The sequence below is a fragment of the Carcharodon carcharias genome, chromosome 29 (genome assembly GCF_017639515.1).
Source record: "Carcharodon carcharias isolate sCarCar2 chromosome 29, sCarCar2.pri, whole genome shotgun sequence".
Taxonomy (NCBI): Eukaryota; Metazoa; Chordata; class Chondrichthyes; order Lamniformes; family Lamnidae; genus Carcharodon; species Carcharodon carcharias.
In genome coordinates, this window is record NC_054495.1 from 6,624,152 (window position 1) to 6,643,138 (window position 18,987).

General features: G+C 42.2%; 1 protein-coding gene across 2 annotated transcripts in view; it reads left to right on the forward strand.

Moving 5' to 3' along the window:
* The window catches only part of LOC121271037 (carcinoembryonic antigen-related cell adhesion molecule 6-like), a 45,550-nt gene that overhangs the window by 15,762 nt on the left and 10,801 nt on the right, over positions 1 to 18,987 (forward strand). For both annotated transcript variants that reach the window (XM_041176735.1, XM_041176736.1), the window contains exons 5-7: positions 13,045 to 13,320; positions 13,417 to 13,668; positions 15,233 to 15,353. In XM_041176735.1, coding sequence (XP_041032669.1) covers positions 13,045 to 13,320; positions 13,417 to 13,668; positions 15,233 to 15,353 — 649 coding nt within the window. The remainder of the gene's footprint in view (positions 1 to 13,044; positions 13,321 to 13,416; positions 13,669 to 15,232; positions 15,354 to 18,987) is intronic.

An 18,987-nucleotide genomic window follows, 5' to 3' on the forward strand; every position in this document is an offset into this window, starting at 1 on the left:
CTGTGTCCTCTTACTCCTAATCTCAATTTATTTTGAAATGCATTTTTGGATATACCTTTCCCAAAGAATTTATTTTTCCCTATATAAAATGAGATAACCTCTTTGAAACCTTTTAGGGCTTACGAACACAAATTTCTTAATTCTGTCTAAACTCAGCGTCCCTCAGCATAGCCCTTGCCCCCATCACCAGCAGTTGTAGGCTATCCTTGTTCTGTACCCACCACTTAAATTTACCTCCTGTGTCTTAATTCACTAGAACTGCACACAGTACACAAGGTATGGTCTGATCAGACAACTATACCATTTGGGCATGTCCTTGTTTGACTTGCGTTCCATTGGGTTGACTAAACAGTTCAGCCTTCTTTTCACATTGTGATTGCTGGTCTTCAATGACTGGAGCATCAAGTCTGTTCAATCTATATTTGTTGTAACTTTACCCCTAGAAATTTTCAACATTCATGCAATATATACATTATCTATTTGTTTTTCTTCCTACCTTTGATAGTCTACATTTTCCTTTTCATCTCCAATAGAGGCACTGCACTTTAGGAAGGATGTCAGCCGCTTTGAGATGCTTTAGGGGAGATTTGCTGGAATGATGTGAGTTATTAGGGACTTCAGTTCCATGGAGAGACTAGAGAAGTTGGGATTGTTCCCTCAAGAATCAGGCTTCAGACACCATGAAGTAGGCTTCTAAGTTTAGTGTATATTAACAGCAAGTACTTATTAGCCACTCATAACTATCTACATATATGCAGTTGAGGGTAGAGTTATGGAGCTGACTCATCCTAGGTCTTTATACATCTCTGTCCATCTCTAGACTGACTCTGGCTCTGGGTCATGTGCCTTCCTACATCACTGTGTGGGTGGTAATGTTCTCAGTCCCACATTAGCCTGGTATGTACCAGACCCTGCTACTACATCTCCCACTACATCTTTATCCCATGGATATAGAGTTACTTTAGTTTACTTCAAGACTTACATTATAATAAGTCTTATGCATTTACCTTGATGTTACAACCTTAATGCTGTGCTAATATTATTACTATTACAGTATTAACATTAATAACATTCTTGCTACCCTATCTCCCCACTTCAAGTCCTTGAAGTTAGAGGTTCAGGAAATCTGGAAGCCTTATAGCCCTTTCACATCCCATTTGCCGTTCTGTTGGGAGATTGGCAGGCTCTGGTGGTTCTGGGTCATGTTGTTGGCTTGGTGGTTGGACAGGTTGGATATGGTTTCATCCGTTTCTTCCATTGACTGATGTTAAAGCATGCCGAGTTGGTCTGGCTGGTGGTGCATGGTTGTTGTTACTCTTGATCGTTTCTTGTGGTGAACAAAAATGGTATCTGTCTGCTTGGCGGTGCCTTTTCTTCTTTTTGCATTTGGGCCATCGGGAAGCTCTATGAGTCTGAGAAAGGATGTTCCCGTGACAAGAAGAAGATTGAGCAGCATGCTTACCTCTGTATTTTGTTGTCGATAGTGTGAGACTGCTACGAGGTTCCAGTATCGCTTGTGGTTCTGGTACGCTGGCTGGAGGTTGCAGTGTGTGCACAATGGCTGGTATGTCTACCAACTGTACCATCATTGTAGTTGGAGATAAAGGCTCCTCAGGGTGTTGATCCTTCTCTGGTACCACTTCCACTGGAAGTGCTTTGGTAATCCCATATGCAGTAAGTTGGTTTGGCCAGTGGGGACTTTCCAGGACCTGGAATGATGATGGACAAACCTGCTCTGGAAAAGAATGGAGAGATCGCAGGCGAAATCAGAGTCTGAATACTCTTTAGAGTTTGAGGAGTCAGGATGATGCTGTTTTGGTTGGCTAGCGACAATGGTAGTCTTGACATTTTCTGCCATATGCAGGCGATCTGGGGCTGCTCAGGCATCGCTGCTCAGAAGAGAGAAAGGCTGATTCTGGACAATGTACATCAGCTCAAAAATCTGTTTGTTGCTATACTTCAGTGGTTCAAGGCTCCCCCTGCTGCGTAAAGTGGAGTGTCTTGCCATTTGAATCCAAGACCGTGGAGCCATGCTGTCACGCTGGCACCTGAATCTAAGTTAAAGTTGGTTAGATGACCATTACCAGGGTGTCAGCATTTCAAAATGAAGAGCTGCATTCATGGATGTCACCCAAGAAGCATGGCTGTGTGTCTTCAGGGTTTTCAGTCTCAACCTCATGGATTACCTTTGGGATGTCTGTGCGGTGCAGGGGTTTTGACTTGCACAGTTTATCAACGCAGCCCTGTCAGTTGCAGTGGAAGCATTGGGCAGTGCTCGCAGGACACTGATCACTTCTATGAGGGTGCTTTGCACTACAGTGCCAGCAAGTTTGCCTTGCTGGGTAGTTCAGGAATTTCTTTCCTTTTTTATTTGCAAAAATAAATTTTATCCATAAAATATCTGAAAGAATATTACAAAACATTTCAGATTGGCCATCACAAAAAGTGCAATCATATTCAAGTTTTCCACCAAGATCATGTCGCACCCTGAGGTGCTTCTGTACAATCAAGGAACATTATAGACATTTCAAAATGGTCATAACAGAAAGTCAGACAGTGCAATGGTGTTTACATTGTCTACATAGATCATGTTGCACTCTGAGGTGTTTCAATACTATTGTGATACATGTAACAATCACTGCATACATTCAATGTGAGTCATACAGCCCGAGGGACCTATACAATTCCCAGCCCCTCGGTGCAAATGGCTGAACGGTCCAGGACTGCAGGCCATAACCTTTCCCCCTTGTGCTTTTGCAGTGGCTGCCCCAAGCTTTAGTGCATCCCTCAGCACTTAGTCCTGGACCTTGGAATGTGCCAGCTTGCAACACCCAGTTGGGGGCAACTCTTTACATTGGAAGACCAACAAGCTTCAAGCAGGCCTAAGAGTGTCTTTCATTGAGTTGATGATCCTCCAGCTGCAGTTTATGTTTGTTGCGGTGTACGTCCCTCGGAACAGCCTGTAGAGCACAGAGTCCTGTGTCACTGAACTGCTCAGGATGAACCTCAGTAAGAACCACTGCATCTCTCTCCAGACCCTTGTTTGCAAAGGCACATTCCACAAGGAGGTGGACAATGGTCTTTTCCTCACCACAGCTACCTCCAGGGCAACGTGCGGAGGGGTGTAGGAGCAATCTGACAGGGTGGGCCTTTCCCACCACCAGCCAAGCTACATCTTGGTGCTTTTTGGAAAGCCCAGGTGATGAGGCATTCTGCCAAATGATTTGACAGTCGTTGCGGGGAACCATCCGACAGGATCCACCATCTCCTTTTCCCGCAAGGCCTCCAGGACTTTGCATGCCGACTACTGTCTGATGGACTTGTGTTAAAAGGTGTTTCTCTGAATAAATTTTTCCATGAGGGACAGGTGGTATGGCACGGTCCAACTATTTGGAGCATTCTGTGGCAGCGTGGCCAGACCCATCCTTCACTACACCAGGGATAGGAACAACCTCAGTGCGTAGTGACACTTGGTGTTTGTATACCAAGGGTCTACGCACACCTTGATGCAGCCACACACAGCAGTGCCAATCAGGATGAGGGTGATGAGGCACGATTTTTTTCCCCCTTTATCTGGAGGTTTGTACATCATGTCCCTGCGATCATGGTCCATTTTTGACCTCTGGATAATTGCTTTCCCTGACTCCAATCGTCCCTGTGTTTCTGTGACCTGATATGGTGGACTGAGTGTTGGTTTCTGCCCCAAGCAGTCTTCCCACCCCTTAGGATGTCCTGTGTTGTTCACGTAGCTCTGACAGTCTAACTAGCAAGATTGCCTTGTCTAAGATAAGATCATATTTAGCTTGTAGGAGGTCAGAGAGTGAATCATCTGCAGCACCCACCACGATTCTGTTTTGGATGAGCTCAGGCTTTAAATCTTCATATTCACATTCTCTGCCAGTCTCTAGGTATCGTTTATGAAGGAATCGACAGGTTTCACTGCAGTTGGACTCTCTGGTTAAATTTGACTCTCTCCAGTATTTTATTGGATCTCAGGTTGAATTAAACCTTGAAGGCTTTTAAAGCATCATCAGATTTGGAAGATGACATGCCAAAGATTGCACAACAAGCTATGGTGTTGTCTGCAAATGCCCCAATCGAATAAAGAAGTGGACTAACTTGTTCTGCTTCTGATTTTTTACTTAGACCCGTCGCAATGCTGTATCTTAAAAATCATTCCCTCCAAAGACTCCAATTCTTGACTGGCCTTAGCCATTAGTGAATCCCAGTGGACTGCATGTATGAAATTGTAGTCCATTTTGAAGATTTTTAGAAGTGTCAGTAGAGCTTGAAGTCCTCCTCATAATTTGAATTACCTATGTAAACTGTTTTAAATTCATGCTTGGAATGTGAGCATCGCTGGCGAGGCCAGCAGTGGTTCGCCACCCCTAACTGCCCTTCAGAAGGTGGTGGCTGTGAAACCCCTTCTTAAATTGTTGCAGTCCATGTGGTGTAAGTACACCCACAGTGCTGTTGGGGTGGTAGTTCCAGGATTCACAGTGCAAGAATGGCGATATAGTACCAAACCATCATAGAGTGCAGCTTGGAGTGAATCTTGCATGAGACGGTCATCCCATGTGCCTACTGCCCTTGTTCTTCAAAGTGATAGAGGTTGTGAGTTTCAATGTGCTGTTGAGGGAGCTTTAGTTGAGCTGCTGCTTGTTTCTTGTAGATGATACACATTGCTGCTACAATGCATATTGTATACCATATCTAACTGAACCCTAATGCTAGTGGTGTTTACATAGTATCTTTGTTGGACTTTCTTCAGCCCATAGTAAAGAGGATCTACAATGTTTCCAATGAATCTACATCTCTTACCATCAGTTAAACTATTGAACAGTTAATAATATCAAATGAGAGCCTCATAAAAGTCAATGCAGAATGTTTGATAAAATGAAGGGCTAGACTTAATTTCTCATATGCCACCGGAAATTATTTAGAAAATTATTAAACGTTGTGTGCATTTAACTCTTTCATTGCTGCAAAGTATTGCCTGCTGTGCTATAGTATTGCCTTTGCAAAATAATTCAGAAACCAGTCCCATTTTTGCAGTGGAATTTGTAATTGTCTGGGTTAGAAGGAGAGACGTGTTAGATCCAGTGGCAGGCAGATTCACAGTTGTTTCATTCTGTAAGAAATACTGCTCCATCTCTTGATTTATAACACAACCATAGGTCCCTAGATATCATGGCCATGTTTTTGAATTCTGCAGGGAGATTATTTTAGAATAAATCATCAGTTCAGTCAATTCTGAACATAATTTTAAAACATATTGGGTGAACAATGGGTGATCTTTAAATAAGAGATGCTTCTGGTACAGGCTGGGTACATTAAAGCAATGGTGAAAGGTAAGGGAGCCAAAAACTGAGCTGCTTGGATGATGAGGGAGATAGAGAATTTTTTTTATTTCCAAAGAAACGTTTATTGCTATAACTTCATAAACATTGTACAAGTTTAAACAAAATGCACATAATGCTTCCAGTTGATGGTTATTCTTCTGTAAGCCATTTCATTCAGCAGTGGTTCATATGATTCTAGCACAAGTCCATGTACCTCAGTTGTGGTATCAATGCCCTTGACTGGAAGATGTGTCTTTTTCTGCCTTTTTACCTCCATATGACATCTTGTAGAACAAGGCAGCCGTGATAGCTACATTCCACCATAATTCCCGATAAGCAATGGCATAGGGTTTCATTGGTGACCACCATTCTGCAATAGCACGACCAGCCATCGTTTCTCTGCTACTTCGGTCCAAGGAAGGTCAGCAGCACCTTAAACAGCTCTAACCATGATGAACAAAAAGTGGATGGTGTATAATTAATGTCATGTGAATTCTTCAAGAGAAAACCAACTCAAATACAATAGATTGACAGGAGGTGAAGAGAAAAATAAGATTGGAAAAAAGAGAGGGTGAATCGTCCGAGCTTTGCACTGGCGTAAAAAAAGACATTTTACGTGCCAGCCACAAAGACAGATCTTCGCGCCCTTTTGTCTCCATCCTGGTGCGTCCTGCCTCATTAATAATGCATTCACGGAAAACCTGCCAGCTCATTGGCAGGCAGGCTTGGATTTTCCCATCACACCATGACCTCAGCGCATCCTCGCTCTGGGTGCCATATTTAAAGTACACCAGAGCGCAGCCTACTTCATGTCTATGGACCAGGACTGCTCTAGGTGACAGATAGTCCTGAAAATAAAGGTGCCAGCAGCACCCAAATTTGGTCATGACTCTCTGGGGTGCCTGCTGGGTAGTGAAAGGCTGCCGTGATGCCCTCCAACCCCACTCTGGCTGCAGGAGGTCCACCAGAGTCATCAGCCCAGTGTGGGAGGTGGTGGCAGTGGCGGTCAGTGCTAATAGAGCACAGAGGATGTCAGCCATCCAGTGCAGGAAGAGGATGAATGCTCTCATCTGTTCCCCCAGGGTAGGCCAACCACCTCATCACTTTCAACACACACTCCCAAACCCATCACAGATCCACAGGGATCTCACACCTCAAGGGACACACCACTAACTTTGTCACACGCCCTCATATCTCTATCAGGCTCATATCCCATGGAGCTCACACCCTCATCCTGTTCATGGCTCCGCTCACCACACAAACATTCCATGTAGTGCCATGCATCTGCTCACATCTGTTTTCATGCCGGAGAAGCTGGCTCACAACAGGAAGGAGGTCCCAGACCAGGGGGCCGACATTAGGCCCCTCACCCAATTTGAGGAGCATGCCATCACGCCGATGGATGAGGATGTGGACCATGCCTGCAGTGACAGTAAGACCCCCTCATGGGGATCCTGCACCAGATCATCCCTCTTTCAGTGCAACTGTGAGTGCTCTCTCTCCTGTTTTTGACTTGCTGACATGCGCTAATTATATCAACTTTGGTTCGCAGGAAGCTCTGCCAAGTAACCGATGCTGTCAGCCAGCCAGCCCCTCAGCTCCATCCAGGTCCTCATCTCCAGCCAAGAGGACACCACTTCCATTGAAGAGCTGGAAGTAAGCAGCCTGGAATACATGTCACAGTGCCTTCCCTCCACCAGGACAAAGACACATGCCTTGGTGGGACCTAGATCTAGAGCAGGTTTGGGTTCACAATCTAGTGGTCACCTCATGAACATGTGTCTGGAGCAGGAGGAGGCAGGTTCAGCTAATCTCCCCTGCATTTGTGGGACTGCTGGAGAGAAGACATCTGTAAAGCCCGAGTCAGATGTCGAGCCTCTGGATCCGGTTTTCTAACTCATCACAGAGTGTCTGCAGAAGGCAGGGAAACATCACGCAGAGCTGTAAAAAGCCCCCAACTGAGTGGCATGTGAGCCAAAGGGGTGTGCCCACATGCTCTCTGATGAAGTGGTGCCCACATGTGCACGCATGGAAGTCTCTATGGAAAGGATGGCAGATGTCTTGGAGACCCTGGTCCAGCAGAACACAGAGATGTGCACAGACCTCCAGTCCACCATAGTAGCCATGGATAATTTCCTGTAGTGGCAAAATGAGTGGGAAATGGGCACCTCAACCTCCCACCAGGTGCTCTTTCCCCTCAATGAGTCAGGCTGGCGTCCCTCGGCACCCAAAGGGAGGAGGAGCGACAGCATTCTGTAAGTGATGAATACCACTTGTGTTGTTACTGCATAGTAGCAGCGTGAAACAGCTAGCTTCACCTGTTGCTCAATTCTTTGAGATGCATTGCCCTTCCAGGGTAAACTGAGGTAGATTGTGCAATTTTCAGGGCCAAAGGTGACGGCTTTAGGTCGGTTCATGCGTTTGTGCGATATTGAGTGTGAATTGAAAATACATTTAGGGAGGTCAAACAGTTACAGGGATTACAAAATAAATGGGAATATACTAAGAGGGGTAGATGAAGTGAGAGATCTTGGCGTACAAGTACACAGGTCCCTGAAGGCAGCAGTTCAAGTAGCTAAGGTTGTAAAGAAGGCATATGGAATGCTCTCCTTCATTGGCAGAGGTATAGAATATAAAATTAAGGATATAATGTTGGAATTGTATAAAACACTGGTGAGGCCACAACTGGAGCATTGTGTGCAGTTCTGGTCACCACATTACAGGAAGGACGTATTAGCTCTGGAGAGAGTGCAGAGGAGGTTTACAGGAATGTTGCCAGGGTTAGAAAAGTGTAGCTACGAGGAGCGATTGGATAGGTTGAGGTTACTTTACGTTGAACAAAGAAGGCTGAGAGGTGACTTGATTGAGGTGTACAAAATTATGAGGGGAATAGATAGAGTGGACAGGATAAAATTGTTTCTGATGGAGAACTCTAGAACCAGAGGGCATAGATTCAAGATAAGTAGCAGAAGGTTGTAGGGGGGACATGAGGAAGAACTTTTTTACACAGAGGGCACTGGGTGTCTGGAATTCACTGCCCAAGTTGGTGGTAGAGGCAGAAACTCTAAACTCTTTTAAAAAGTACCTGGATCTGCACCTAAAGTGCTGTAAGCTGCAGGGCTATGGGCTGGGTGCAGGAAGGTGGGATTAGAAAGGGCCACCTGGGTGTCCTGGGGCTGGCATGGACAAGATGGGGCGAATGGCCTCCTTCCGTGCTGTAACTTTTCTATGGTTCTAAGATCTGATCAGGATGTCTTTGATGCGCCCTACCTCAGTATCACGCTTGCATGGTGAGCAAATGGCTCGGGCCCTTTCCACAAGGTTGTGGATAACCCAATCTTCAGATCTCCAGAGTTTGAGCACAGGATGGAGCCCAATAAGATGTGTAAGGAAATTATTACATGCAGCTGCAGATTTAAATATAGCAAACATATCATCCAGATATTGGAAATATGCAAGGAGTAGGAAGTTAGGTGTCATTCCATCGAAGACACGTTTCTCATGGAACCCAACAAAGATGTTTACGGGAGCTGGGCCTAGACGGGAATTCATAGCAACATCATCTATATAGGCATACATGGCATTGTTAAAACAGAGCTCAAGTGCTCGAGTTACCAACTTCATAAATTCGATGAACACTGATTCACGCAATGGTGACAGGTCTGAATCGCCATGATATTAGTGCTGCAGCTCAAGGACCAACAGCTTCCTTAAGTGGAGGATTGGTGAATAGAATAGCAATGTCAAATGAGCACACGGATATAGCATTTCTATCGATAGGCAAGTCCTGTATGGTCTTCGCAAATGTGAAGGAAACCTTCATTGTGTATGTGGAAAACTTGCTCAAACCTGGTTGTAACATATTGCTCAACTATTTGGCCAATTCATGTTGTGAGAACAAGTCATAGATAAGATAGGGCGTAAATGGCCATCGTCTTAGTGTATCTTGGGTAGCCCATACATACGCGGACACAGCATGCCTTGAGGACGAACCGTCATTTTATTGTGCAGCAGTTCATCCCTCTTACACAAGTACAGTCATTTATTCAGTTTACTTTCGAGCAAGGCAGTCCAGTCATGTTGAGTGGCAGCTCCAATGGATACGAATTTGGACCTGTCGCTAAGAATGGCATGTGTTTTCTTATATAGTCATGCTTCTTAAGGCTAACTACTCCTGTCCCTTTGTCATGTTTACCAATGTGTTTTTCTGAGTTAGTCTTAAGGCCTCACAGCACTGAAAGACATTCATGTTGCAAGTGAAATTCATGCAGGTCATTTGGAACCCTTCAATTATGTGTGCTCTAGATAAGCTAGGCACATTTTCAAGGATTCAGCATCTTCACTAATGGTTTGTGGTGGGATCGTTGGAAGTAAAGGATGTACACACATTGTGCCTGTTTCAGCTAAACAAAATAAGTAACAGTCACTCACTTGTTCATTCCTCAGGGCAATGCCTTGACCAATCAGAGTCAAGCTGCCTGGTTTCAATTTCAAACAATGCTTTGCAATTAACTGTCAGTCAGCATTTGCTGGTGCATTCTCCATGACAATGCCTCTACCAATATGCGTCCACTTGCCAATCAATCAGCACTTTCTTCTCAGAGTATAAATTTTATTTTTTCCCTTACATTGGTAATCTTGTGAATTCTGCTGATGTGGCAAGGTGAAAAGCTTTGACAAAAAATGTCCTTTTTTTCAGCAATACTCAAGTTCTGAACTACCAAGTGAATGTTGAAATTACTTAACTTTGGGTTACAGACACAGCAGAACTGCAAAACTTCACTAAACTGATGTATCTTTTCAAAATCATATGGCATCATTAATATTATATTGGATATTAGTTTTGCTAACAGATGAACTAGTAAAGTTTGTAAGAATGAGCAGGGACTCAATAATCAGGTGACAAGTTCATGGAGAATTTTTGCAATTACAGTGTCAATTTATTACTGAAATACATAAATTGTGATAAATTTTGGTGATTTACACAGTGACTGGCACAGATACAGATAGATGTTTCTTATGCTATTATTCTCCAATTTCATGCAGTAACACTGTTAATATTTCTGACTTACTTAGATGAATGTTTCTCCTGAAACTAAAAATGCTACTTTTACAATGGAAAGCAGAAATCTTATGTTTAATCTTTGAGTGCCCAAATATAAAAACTGATTGTATTTTTAAGGATTACTAGACTGTTTTTCCCCCTTGCTTTGCCGAGTGTAGATAGGAATAGCTTCATAAAAGTTTTTCCATAAGCAAACCACTCTGCTTGACTTACTAGTTACAAGATTACATGAACTGAAATCTAAAATATCAAAGGAATGAAATCCCACCCATGCCTATGGATGGTCCCTCTCCAGTACATTCAGCAGAGTGAACAACTCATGACAGTAATTTGGTTAATATTGTAGGAAATTGTTTCAGCAACACTAATCCCACCTTACTGGCACATATGTTTTGTTTGTGGGTTATGTTGTTTTGTGTTCGTGCTGCTATAATTTTGCAGGAGAAGATCACTTGTGTTTAGTCAGCAGCCCAGAGAAACTCAGCACTCTTGAATATTCTTGAATATGTGCGAAGTCAAGGGAGTTGCTGCCAAATCAATCCGAGCAGTAAAATTGGTTGCTATTGCACAATTCCAGATTAAATATTTACTCTGTATATCATAATTATATTTAGGTTTCAAGTTGGCCATGTTTCCTTATGATGCTTCAAGATACCAGTGTCTGTTTTCTGAGATATGGTTTATTATATTCATTCTTAATGATTAACACTGCTGTTGGAATAATCTTGAAAATGCATTAAATTGCAGCTTCAAATATCACCAAAAGAAGTTGCTGTTTTAGCTCCAGCCTTCAAATCAAATTTGAATAGACATTACTGTTCAGAAACTATTTCTGATGATAGGAAACAATACATAACATAGTCATATAGTAGGTCTCTGTTTATTTGAACATCGCAGAAAAGGGAAACATATTGCCAAAGTTTTTCTTCTTACACTAATCAGGAGATATGCAAGAATGCCAAGTTTCAAACGATCATGGCAATTTATGCTACAAGAGAAAAGCGTGCTGATTGATTGGTGAATTAATTCTTATTGGCTGAGGCGTTGCCATGGAAGAGGAGAAAGGGAACTTTAGACTCCCCAAGATGCTGGATAATTCAAAACTAGCTCAAAACCTAAACATATTGCTTTTGTTTGGGGAGCACGGGTTCCTGTTTGTGAATGTACGCTTTTAGCAAGTATAGAAGAGCCATGTTGTGAACTTGACTGATTATCTTAAATTGGTTGTTAGTAGCTATTAGCAGACCTGGGCTTATTCAGAAAGTGCTGCCCAGTCACAGAATCACATCTAACAAAATAAGTTCTGTTTTGGGTTTTGCAACCACGTCCCGGTTGATTACGTGCTCTACTCTGCCTCTTATAAACAACCAATGAAACACGCTGTTTGATTTAAGAAGCAAATTACATGGACTTATGGCCTATGTACCTGTCATCTCACCGATACTGAAATTCATACAGTGTTGCTCAATTGTATGCTGGCAGAACACCATTTTGGACTGAGGCAGCTTCCTGATAGTGGAAAGAACTCCTCATGTGTCGCCTACATAGTAGCAGCAGGAAACTGTTTGCTTAACCTGTTGTGCACATTTTGGAGAGACTTTCCCAGTCCTGGGGAATTTGAGGTAGACCAGACACTTTTCACATCTGAAATCTTTGGCCCATTGCGAATTTGCACGATACCAGTGAGCAATGATCTAATCAGGTTAGACATTGTCTCACAGGATAACTTTGATATGCTCTATTTCTGCATCAAACTTAGAAGATGAGCAAATAGCTTGAGCCTTTTTACAAGATTGCTGATAAGGCCAATTGTATACCCCATCGGAAGGATAACAAGACCCTTCCTCTCCCTGTTCCACTCCTGCCACTGAGCCTGCCCACCACAGCCCATCTCGCCACACCACATACTTATAACTCACTCTGGCTGCTTGACTTTGGGGACTTTATGCAGTCCCAATAGTGGCCAGTGCTTCCTGTGGCTACGCAGGGACTGGGAAGTTGTCAGCCATTTGATTGTCCAGCAGCTTACAGAGGCTGGACTTCCTGCCCAGTCTCGCCTTTAAGGAATCAATGCCTGTCTGGGAATTCAATGCCTATGGGCAAGCCCCCAGAAAGGGGGATAGGCAGGCCCTCGGTTTATTCGGCCGTGGGTGTGCCCAATAAAATCTAGTCTTATGTTCTCTGATGATGTTCCTGAGAGAGCATGCAGATGAGAAATAGGGGTGATTGTCAAGGGGGTGCATGTAGAAGAACAAGAGAAGGATAGATATTTGGGGAACAACAGCAGCAATGGTGCAGGAATGAGAAAATAAGCCAGTGCATTTCTTCAATTGGATAAGAATAGAGTGAGGTGAGTGCAGTCCTATGATTTCACAAGTGTTTTTTGAGTACTCTTTAAGCAAGAATAAAAGTCAAAAGCATCAGTAAGTAGCACTCTTGACTACAAATTCTGTCTGTAGCTGTTTGTTAGATTCTACCTTGATGTGTAATCAGATCCAGCTTTTCTGATTTCTAATTGAATATCGGATCGAATAGGAGCTGAAAGCCATTAATAAAGCAAGTGATGAACTTAAGAATGCTCATTGAATGGAGAAGAGAAAAGGACATAATCTAACCTTCCATTATATGTATTTACAGAATCTATTTCTAACGTCATTGTATTGGCCAACAATTCGAAATCAGTGGAAAACATCGATACCATTTCCCTATCTTGTCATGCCTCCGGTTCTGTACAATCACGGATATGGTATAAGGATAACCTAGTTATCAAGCATAATGACAGAATAATAACATCTCTTGACAATGTTACACTAACCATAATGAGCGTCAACAGAAATGATTCAGGAACGTATAAATGTAATGCAAGAAATGATTTTAGCAGTGATTCTGGAGATGCCAAACTGCAAGTTAATTGTAAGTACACAGGCACCACAAAACATTTGTTTGTATTTAATATTAGTGAATATTTTAGTTATATAGAAATTAAATATTTTCTTAATTCCTTTGCAGATGGTCCAGAGAACATCATTATTACACCCCCAGGGCCAATTCAGGTAGAAGTGGGAAAAACTCTTGAATTAAATTGTGATGCTCTATCAGTCCCACCTGCTACCTATGAATGGTACAATGGGAGTAAGCTGTTAAAGGCAGGAGAAACTTATACCATTAAATCGATAAACTCGAACGGGAATTATATTTGTCAGGTTAATAACAGCGTAACTGAGAAAAGTAGAAACACTACCATACAGGTAATTTTACAAGGTAAGTAAATGTTTCACGATATATTTCACGAAAATACCTTAAATAACATCGTAACACTGATGCACTTTATTTGTCTAATGTTTGTCTACACTGTTCTTTGGAACTTAGTAGGAAAATAATTGCCACTAAGAGTTTCATAATGCAATTTGGAAGTCATTTTCCATAAAATTAGACATGCATCTGTTCATTTATTTCTACAATCAAGTTGGTAGCAACAGATAAAGGTTAAATCAGTTTTCAGAAAAAAAAAACTTTGGTTGCTTGTTTATAATAACAGATTATAGCAATAAGGAAATTCTAAATAAGATTTGAATAAGAGGATGTTGTCCAAGGATATGTCAAGGCAAATAGTTTCACACACAATTTAATATGTATAATGGACAATGTTAATCTCGCTTCCCTTTTGATGTCATAATTGAATGAAAATCAGTAGCCACTTAACCTCAATATTTTAATAATCTTCTCAAGAAGGCATAGGCTATTGCCCAGCTTTCTGTATTTCTGGTGTGATGAGAAGGTCCTTACACCCTTGCCTGGTTTACTGAACTATGGTTAGAATCTTCCTCGACTCACACTCTTTTCACAGTCTTGATCCTCTGTTAACCTTTACAGTTGCACCGAAAAATATGTAGGTTTAAGTCCTTCTTCATCTTATCGATATAATTTCAGCATTTACATCCTAGTTATACCCAAACCGGAAACTAGTATTCTTTAACTATACCTTGATGAATGCATCGTAAAGACTTATAATCACTTCCTTAACTTTTTATTCAATATATTTCAATACATAAAATCAACATACTAATTATTTCTTTTGTTGATTTTATGGGAAAATCCTTGCTTTAAATACCTGTGTTGTCGCTCCACATGCACTCGATTAAGAATCTACCATTTAGTTTTGATTTTTCTTTTGTTTCTAGGTATGAAAAATCGGGAATAGTGCGCAATAGGTGGTTGCTGCCCTGGTGTTTGTTTTCACCAGGTTGACAATAGTTAAGGTTCCCCCCAACTTCTTTGGCTTCAATGAAAATAAAACATGGCAAAAGGAAAATTGTCTGTTGGATCACTATCACCAGTTTTGTGCATGGTGGGAGATCCAATACCAAATACATACAGTATTTCATCATTGAAAGAAAATACGCCTGATTGCAAGACTCAGAGGCTGGAAGTTAAAAAGAAGTGAAATGTAGGCAGCAGTTACTAATATTTTCGGGAGTAAAATGGAACCTAAATGCCTCCTGGAATTTTGGAAGATAACAAAACCAACAATCAGGATTGCATTCAATGCTGCCCAGCTCTTGATTGGTCCAATAAGAACCGTAGAGAAGAATTATAAGTGTGTGGTGTGATCAAGAGCATAGGGACTCAATTACCTGGTCTGTCAAGGAATTGCATAGGTTTATGTTTAAATGCCGTGACCATTAGCTCTATAGAACTCTGTTGGCCATTCTTATTCTTTGGCTTCTTGAATCCTGGAAACAGTCAAGCACTATGGCTTAAATATACTACTGTAGTGCAATTATGCCTGGTATAGTTTCAAAATCTGTTCTTATTTTATTTTCAGGTCAACTCACCCCCGACAGTAAATTAAACAGTGGTGCCATAGCAGGCATCGTGATTGCTGTTGTTACTCTGGGATTGATCAGTGGGATAAGTGCATGGTTGATCAAAAAGAAAGCATGCAGGTAAATAGTGTATTTAAGTGTTGCCTGCACCGTTAGTAGTTTGTCCATAGCCAAGTGGATTGAATTAAAGTAGATGTGTGAAAAGTTGTTACAAAATATTTCCATATCACTGTTCAAAATTATATAATTATAAGGCATATTTACACAGTTAATATTAATAGTTTATAATTTACATTGATAGAAATTTTCCTTTATTAGCTCCTCACTCTAGTATCACAGAATCTTTACAGTGCAGAAGGAGACCATTTGGCCCATCAAATCTGCACTGGCTCTCTGAAAGAGCATTCTATCTGGTCCCTCTCCCATGCCTTATCCCTGTAACCTTGCACTTTCTTTCTTTACAGACAGCAATCCAGTTCCCTTTTGAATACGTTGATAAAACCTTCCTCTTTCACCCTCTCAATAAGTTCGTTCCTGACTCCAAACACCCTCTGGGTGAGAAAAACTCTCTGCACCTCACTCTGACCCCTTTTGCCAATTATTTTGCATCTATGCCCTTTAGTTCTTGATGTTTCATTGAGTGAGAACAGTTTCTCAGTACTTACCCTGTCCATACCCTTCAGGATCTTGCATACCTCTATCAAATCTCCACGCAACCACCTTCTCCCCAACTTCCCCAATCTATACTCATAGCTACAGTTCATTATCCCTGGAATCATTCTCGTGACTCTCTTCTGTACTCTCTCCAATGCTTCACATCTTCCTCAAGTATGGCGCCAGAACTGGAGGCAGTACTCCAGGTGAGGCCTAATGGAGTGCACTGTTACAGATGGAATTGCTGTGCATTTGGACTTGAAAAGCTGCAAGAGAGAGCTGAATTTTTAAAACATCCAAGAGTGATATCACAGGAGGAACACAAGTTCATTGGTTGGTAGAAACTGCTGTTGGGGAGGGTGTTCAGGTAGCTGAAAATTAGACAAACACATTTTTCTTAAAAGAAGGAGCTACTTTGATTTCAGTCAACAACATAAGCAATAGGGAAGCAAAGTTAAGTCAAGGCCAGGTAAAATAAAACAGTATAAGTAAACTAAAGTAAAATAAAGTTAACATAAAGGAAATAAATTGAAGCAATGGCAGGATAGTTCGGTTGCATGGAATTGGTGCCCTGTAATATGTGGGAAGTCATGGACGCCACTGTTGTCCTGAATGATGATATGTGCAGGAAGTGTTACATTGAGCTCCCACTTTTGGAGCTCACGTGGCGGCTGAATTCACTGTGGTGGATCTGTGAGGCTGAGCACCTAATGAATAGTACGTTCAGAGAGGTGGTCACACCACAGCTTAGGAGCCTGGAAGCAGAAATGGAATGAGTGACCACCAGGCAGTCCACAAGAACTAGGCAGGTAGTGGGGGAGTTCCCTGGGGTCCCACTTGCCAATTGCATTCTCATTTTGGATACTGGTGAGTGTGTTAGTTCCTCAGAGATGGGCAGTCAGAGACAGGTTTGTGGCACCACAGTCAGCTCTGCTGTACAGGAGTGGTGGAAGAAGACGGGAAGTGTAGTTGTGATAGGGGATTCATTTGTAAGGGGAACAGACAGACCTTTCTATGGCCATCGATGTGACTCCAGGATCACATGTTGCCTCCCTGGTGCCAGTTTCAAGGATGTCGCGAATTAGCTGCAGGATGTTCTTTTGGGTGAGGATGATCAGCCAGAGGTTATGTCCACGTTGGTACTAATGTTTTAGGTAGGAAAGGGGATGAGGTCCTGAAAGCAGATTTCCCAGGGAGCTGGGAAGGAGATTGAAAATCAGGGCCGGTAAAGCTGTAATCCCAGGAATACTCTCAGTCCCACATGCTAGATTGTATTGGAATAGGAGAATTGAGCCATTGAACATGTGGCTGGAAAGCTGGTGTCAGAGGGAGGACATCAGATTTCTGAGGCATAGGAACCAGTTCTAGAGAAGGTGAGACCTGTAAAAGCTGGACCATCTACACTTGAACAGGACTGGGACACATATCCTCACAGGGAGATTTGCTAGTGCTGTTGGGAGCTGTTTACACCAGATAGGCAGGGGGCTGGGAACCTGGGGGCAAATTCAGAGCAGGGAACCGAAGATGGAGAATAAGCAAGTGACTCCGAAAGACAGAAGCACGGGTTAAAAAGTGCACAGCACAGGAATTTGGCAGTGTTAAAAGGTGTACATGTAAATGCAAGGAGTATATCACCTAAAGCTAATGAGCTGAGGGCACAGACAGATACATGGCAGCATGATATCATCGCTGTAAGGGAAACTTGGCTTAAAGAGGGGCAAAAATGGCAGCTCAACATCCCTGGATATAGAGTTTTCAGGCGGGATAGAGAGGGGGATATAAAAAGTGGGGATGTAGCATTATTGATTAAAGAAACAATTACAACTGTGATAAAGGCTGCTTTACTAAATGAAGCATCAAATGAGGCCATTTGGGTTGAGTTCAGAAATAAAAAAAGTCAGCCACACTGCCAGGGGTGTACCATAGACCCCCCAAATAGTGGAAGGGAATTAGAAGAGCGAATATGTAGGCACATTTATGAATGCAAAAACAAGAGGGCAGTTATAGTTGGAGACTTCAACTGCCCTGATATGATTTGGGATATGAACAGTATAAAGGGCACAGAGGGCACAAAATTCTTGAACTGCATTCAAGAGAACTTTTTTCAGGCAGCATGCAACAAGTCCAACAAAAGGGGGTGCAGTTCTAGACTGAGTTTTAGGAAATGAAGCTGGGAAAATGGATGAAGCAGTATGGGAGACTATTTTGGAGATTGTGACCACAATACAGTTAGACTTACCATTATTATGGAAAAGGATGAAGATAAAACAGGAGTAAAAGTTCTAAATTGAGGAAAGACAAATTTTGCAAAGCTGTGAGGTGAACTGGCAAAAGTGGACTGGATACAGCTTGTAGAAGGGAAAACAGTGTAAAATCAGTGGGTGGTTTTCATAAGTGAGATTCTGTGGGCACAGTGTGGACATATCCCCACAAAGAAAAAAGGTGATACTGCCAAATCTGAAGCCCCCGGTTATCCAAAAACATACAGTGTAAGATAAAGCAGAAGAAGAGAGCTTATGACATCACAAAAAGCTTAAAACTGTGGAAAGTCTAGAGGAGTATATAAAGTACAGGGGTGAAATAAAAAAGGAAACTAGGAAAGCGAAGAGAGGACACAAAAAAATATTAGCAGGTAAAATTAAGAGCAAGAGGATAACTAAGGAAGGGGTAGAGCCTGCCAAAGATGCACACAATAATTTGTAATTTCTTCCAGTGTATCAATTAACTCCTCTCTCACCTAGGCCTGGTGGTATGTTCTTCCTTTGTAAAGACAGATGCAAAATATTTGTTTAATACCTCTGCTATTTCTCCTGCCCCCACGTGCAAGTCGCCTTTTACTTATCCCTAATCAGCCCTACTATTTCTCTTACCAGCCCTTTATTATTTATATGGTTAAAGATGACCTTGTAATTCTCTTTCATATTAGCTTCCAATCGCATTTCATGCTCCCTCCTTGCTTTTCATACTAGTTTTTTCACTTCCCCTGTGGTCCTTTTATATTGAGCTTGATTCTCCATTGTATTTTCTACCTGACATGTCATACACACACTTCATCCTTTTCATCTTCACCTCTATCTCTCTCGTCATCCAGGGTGCTCTG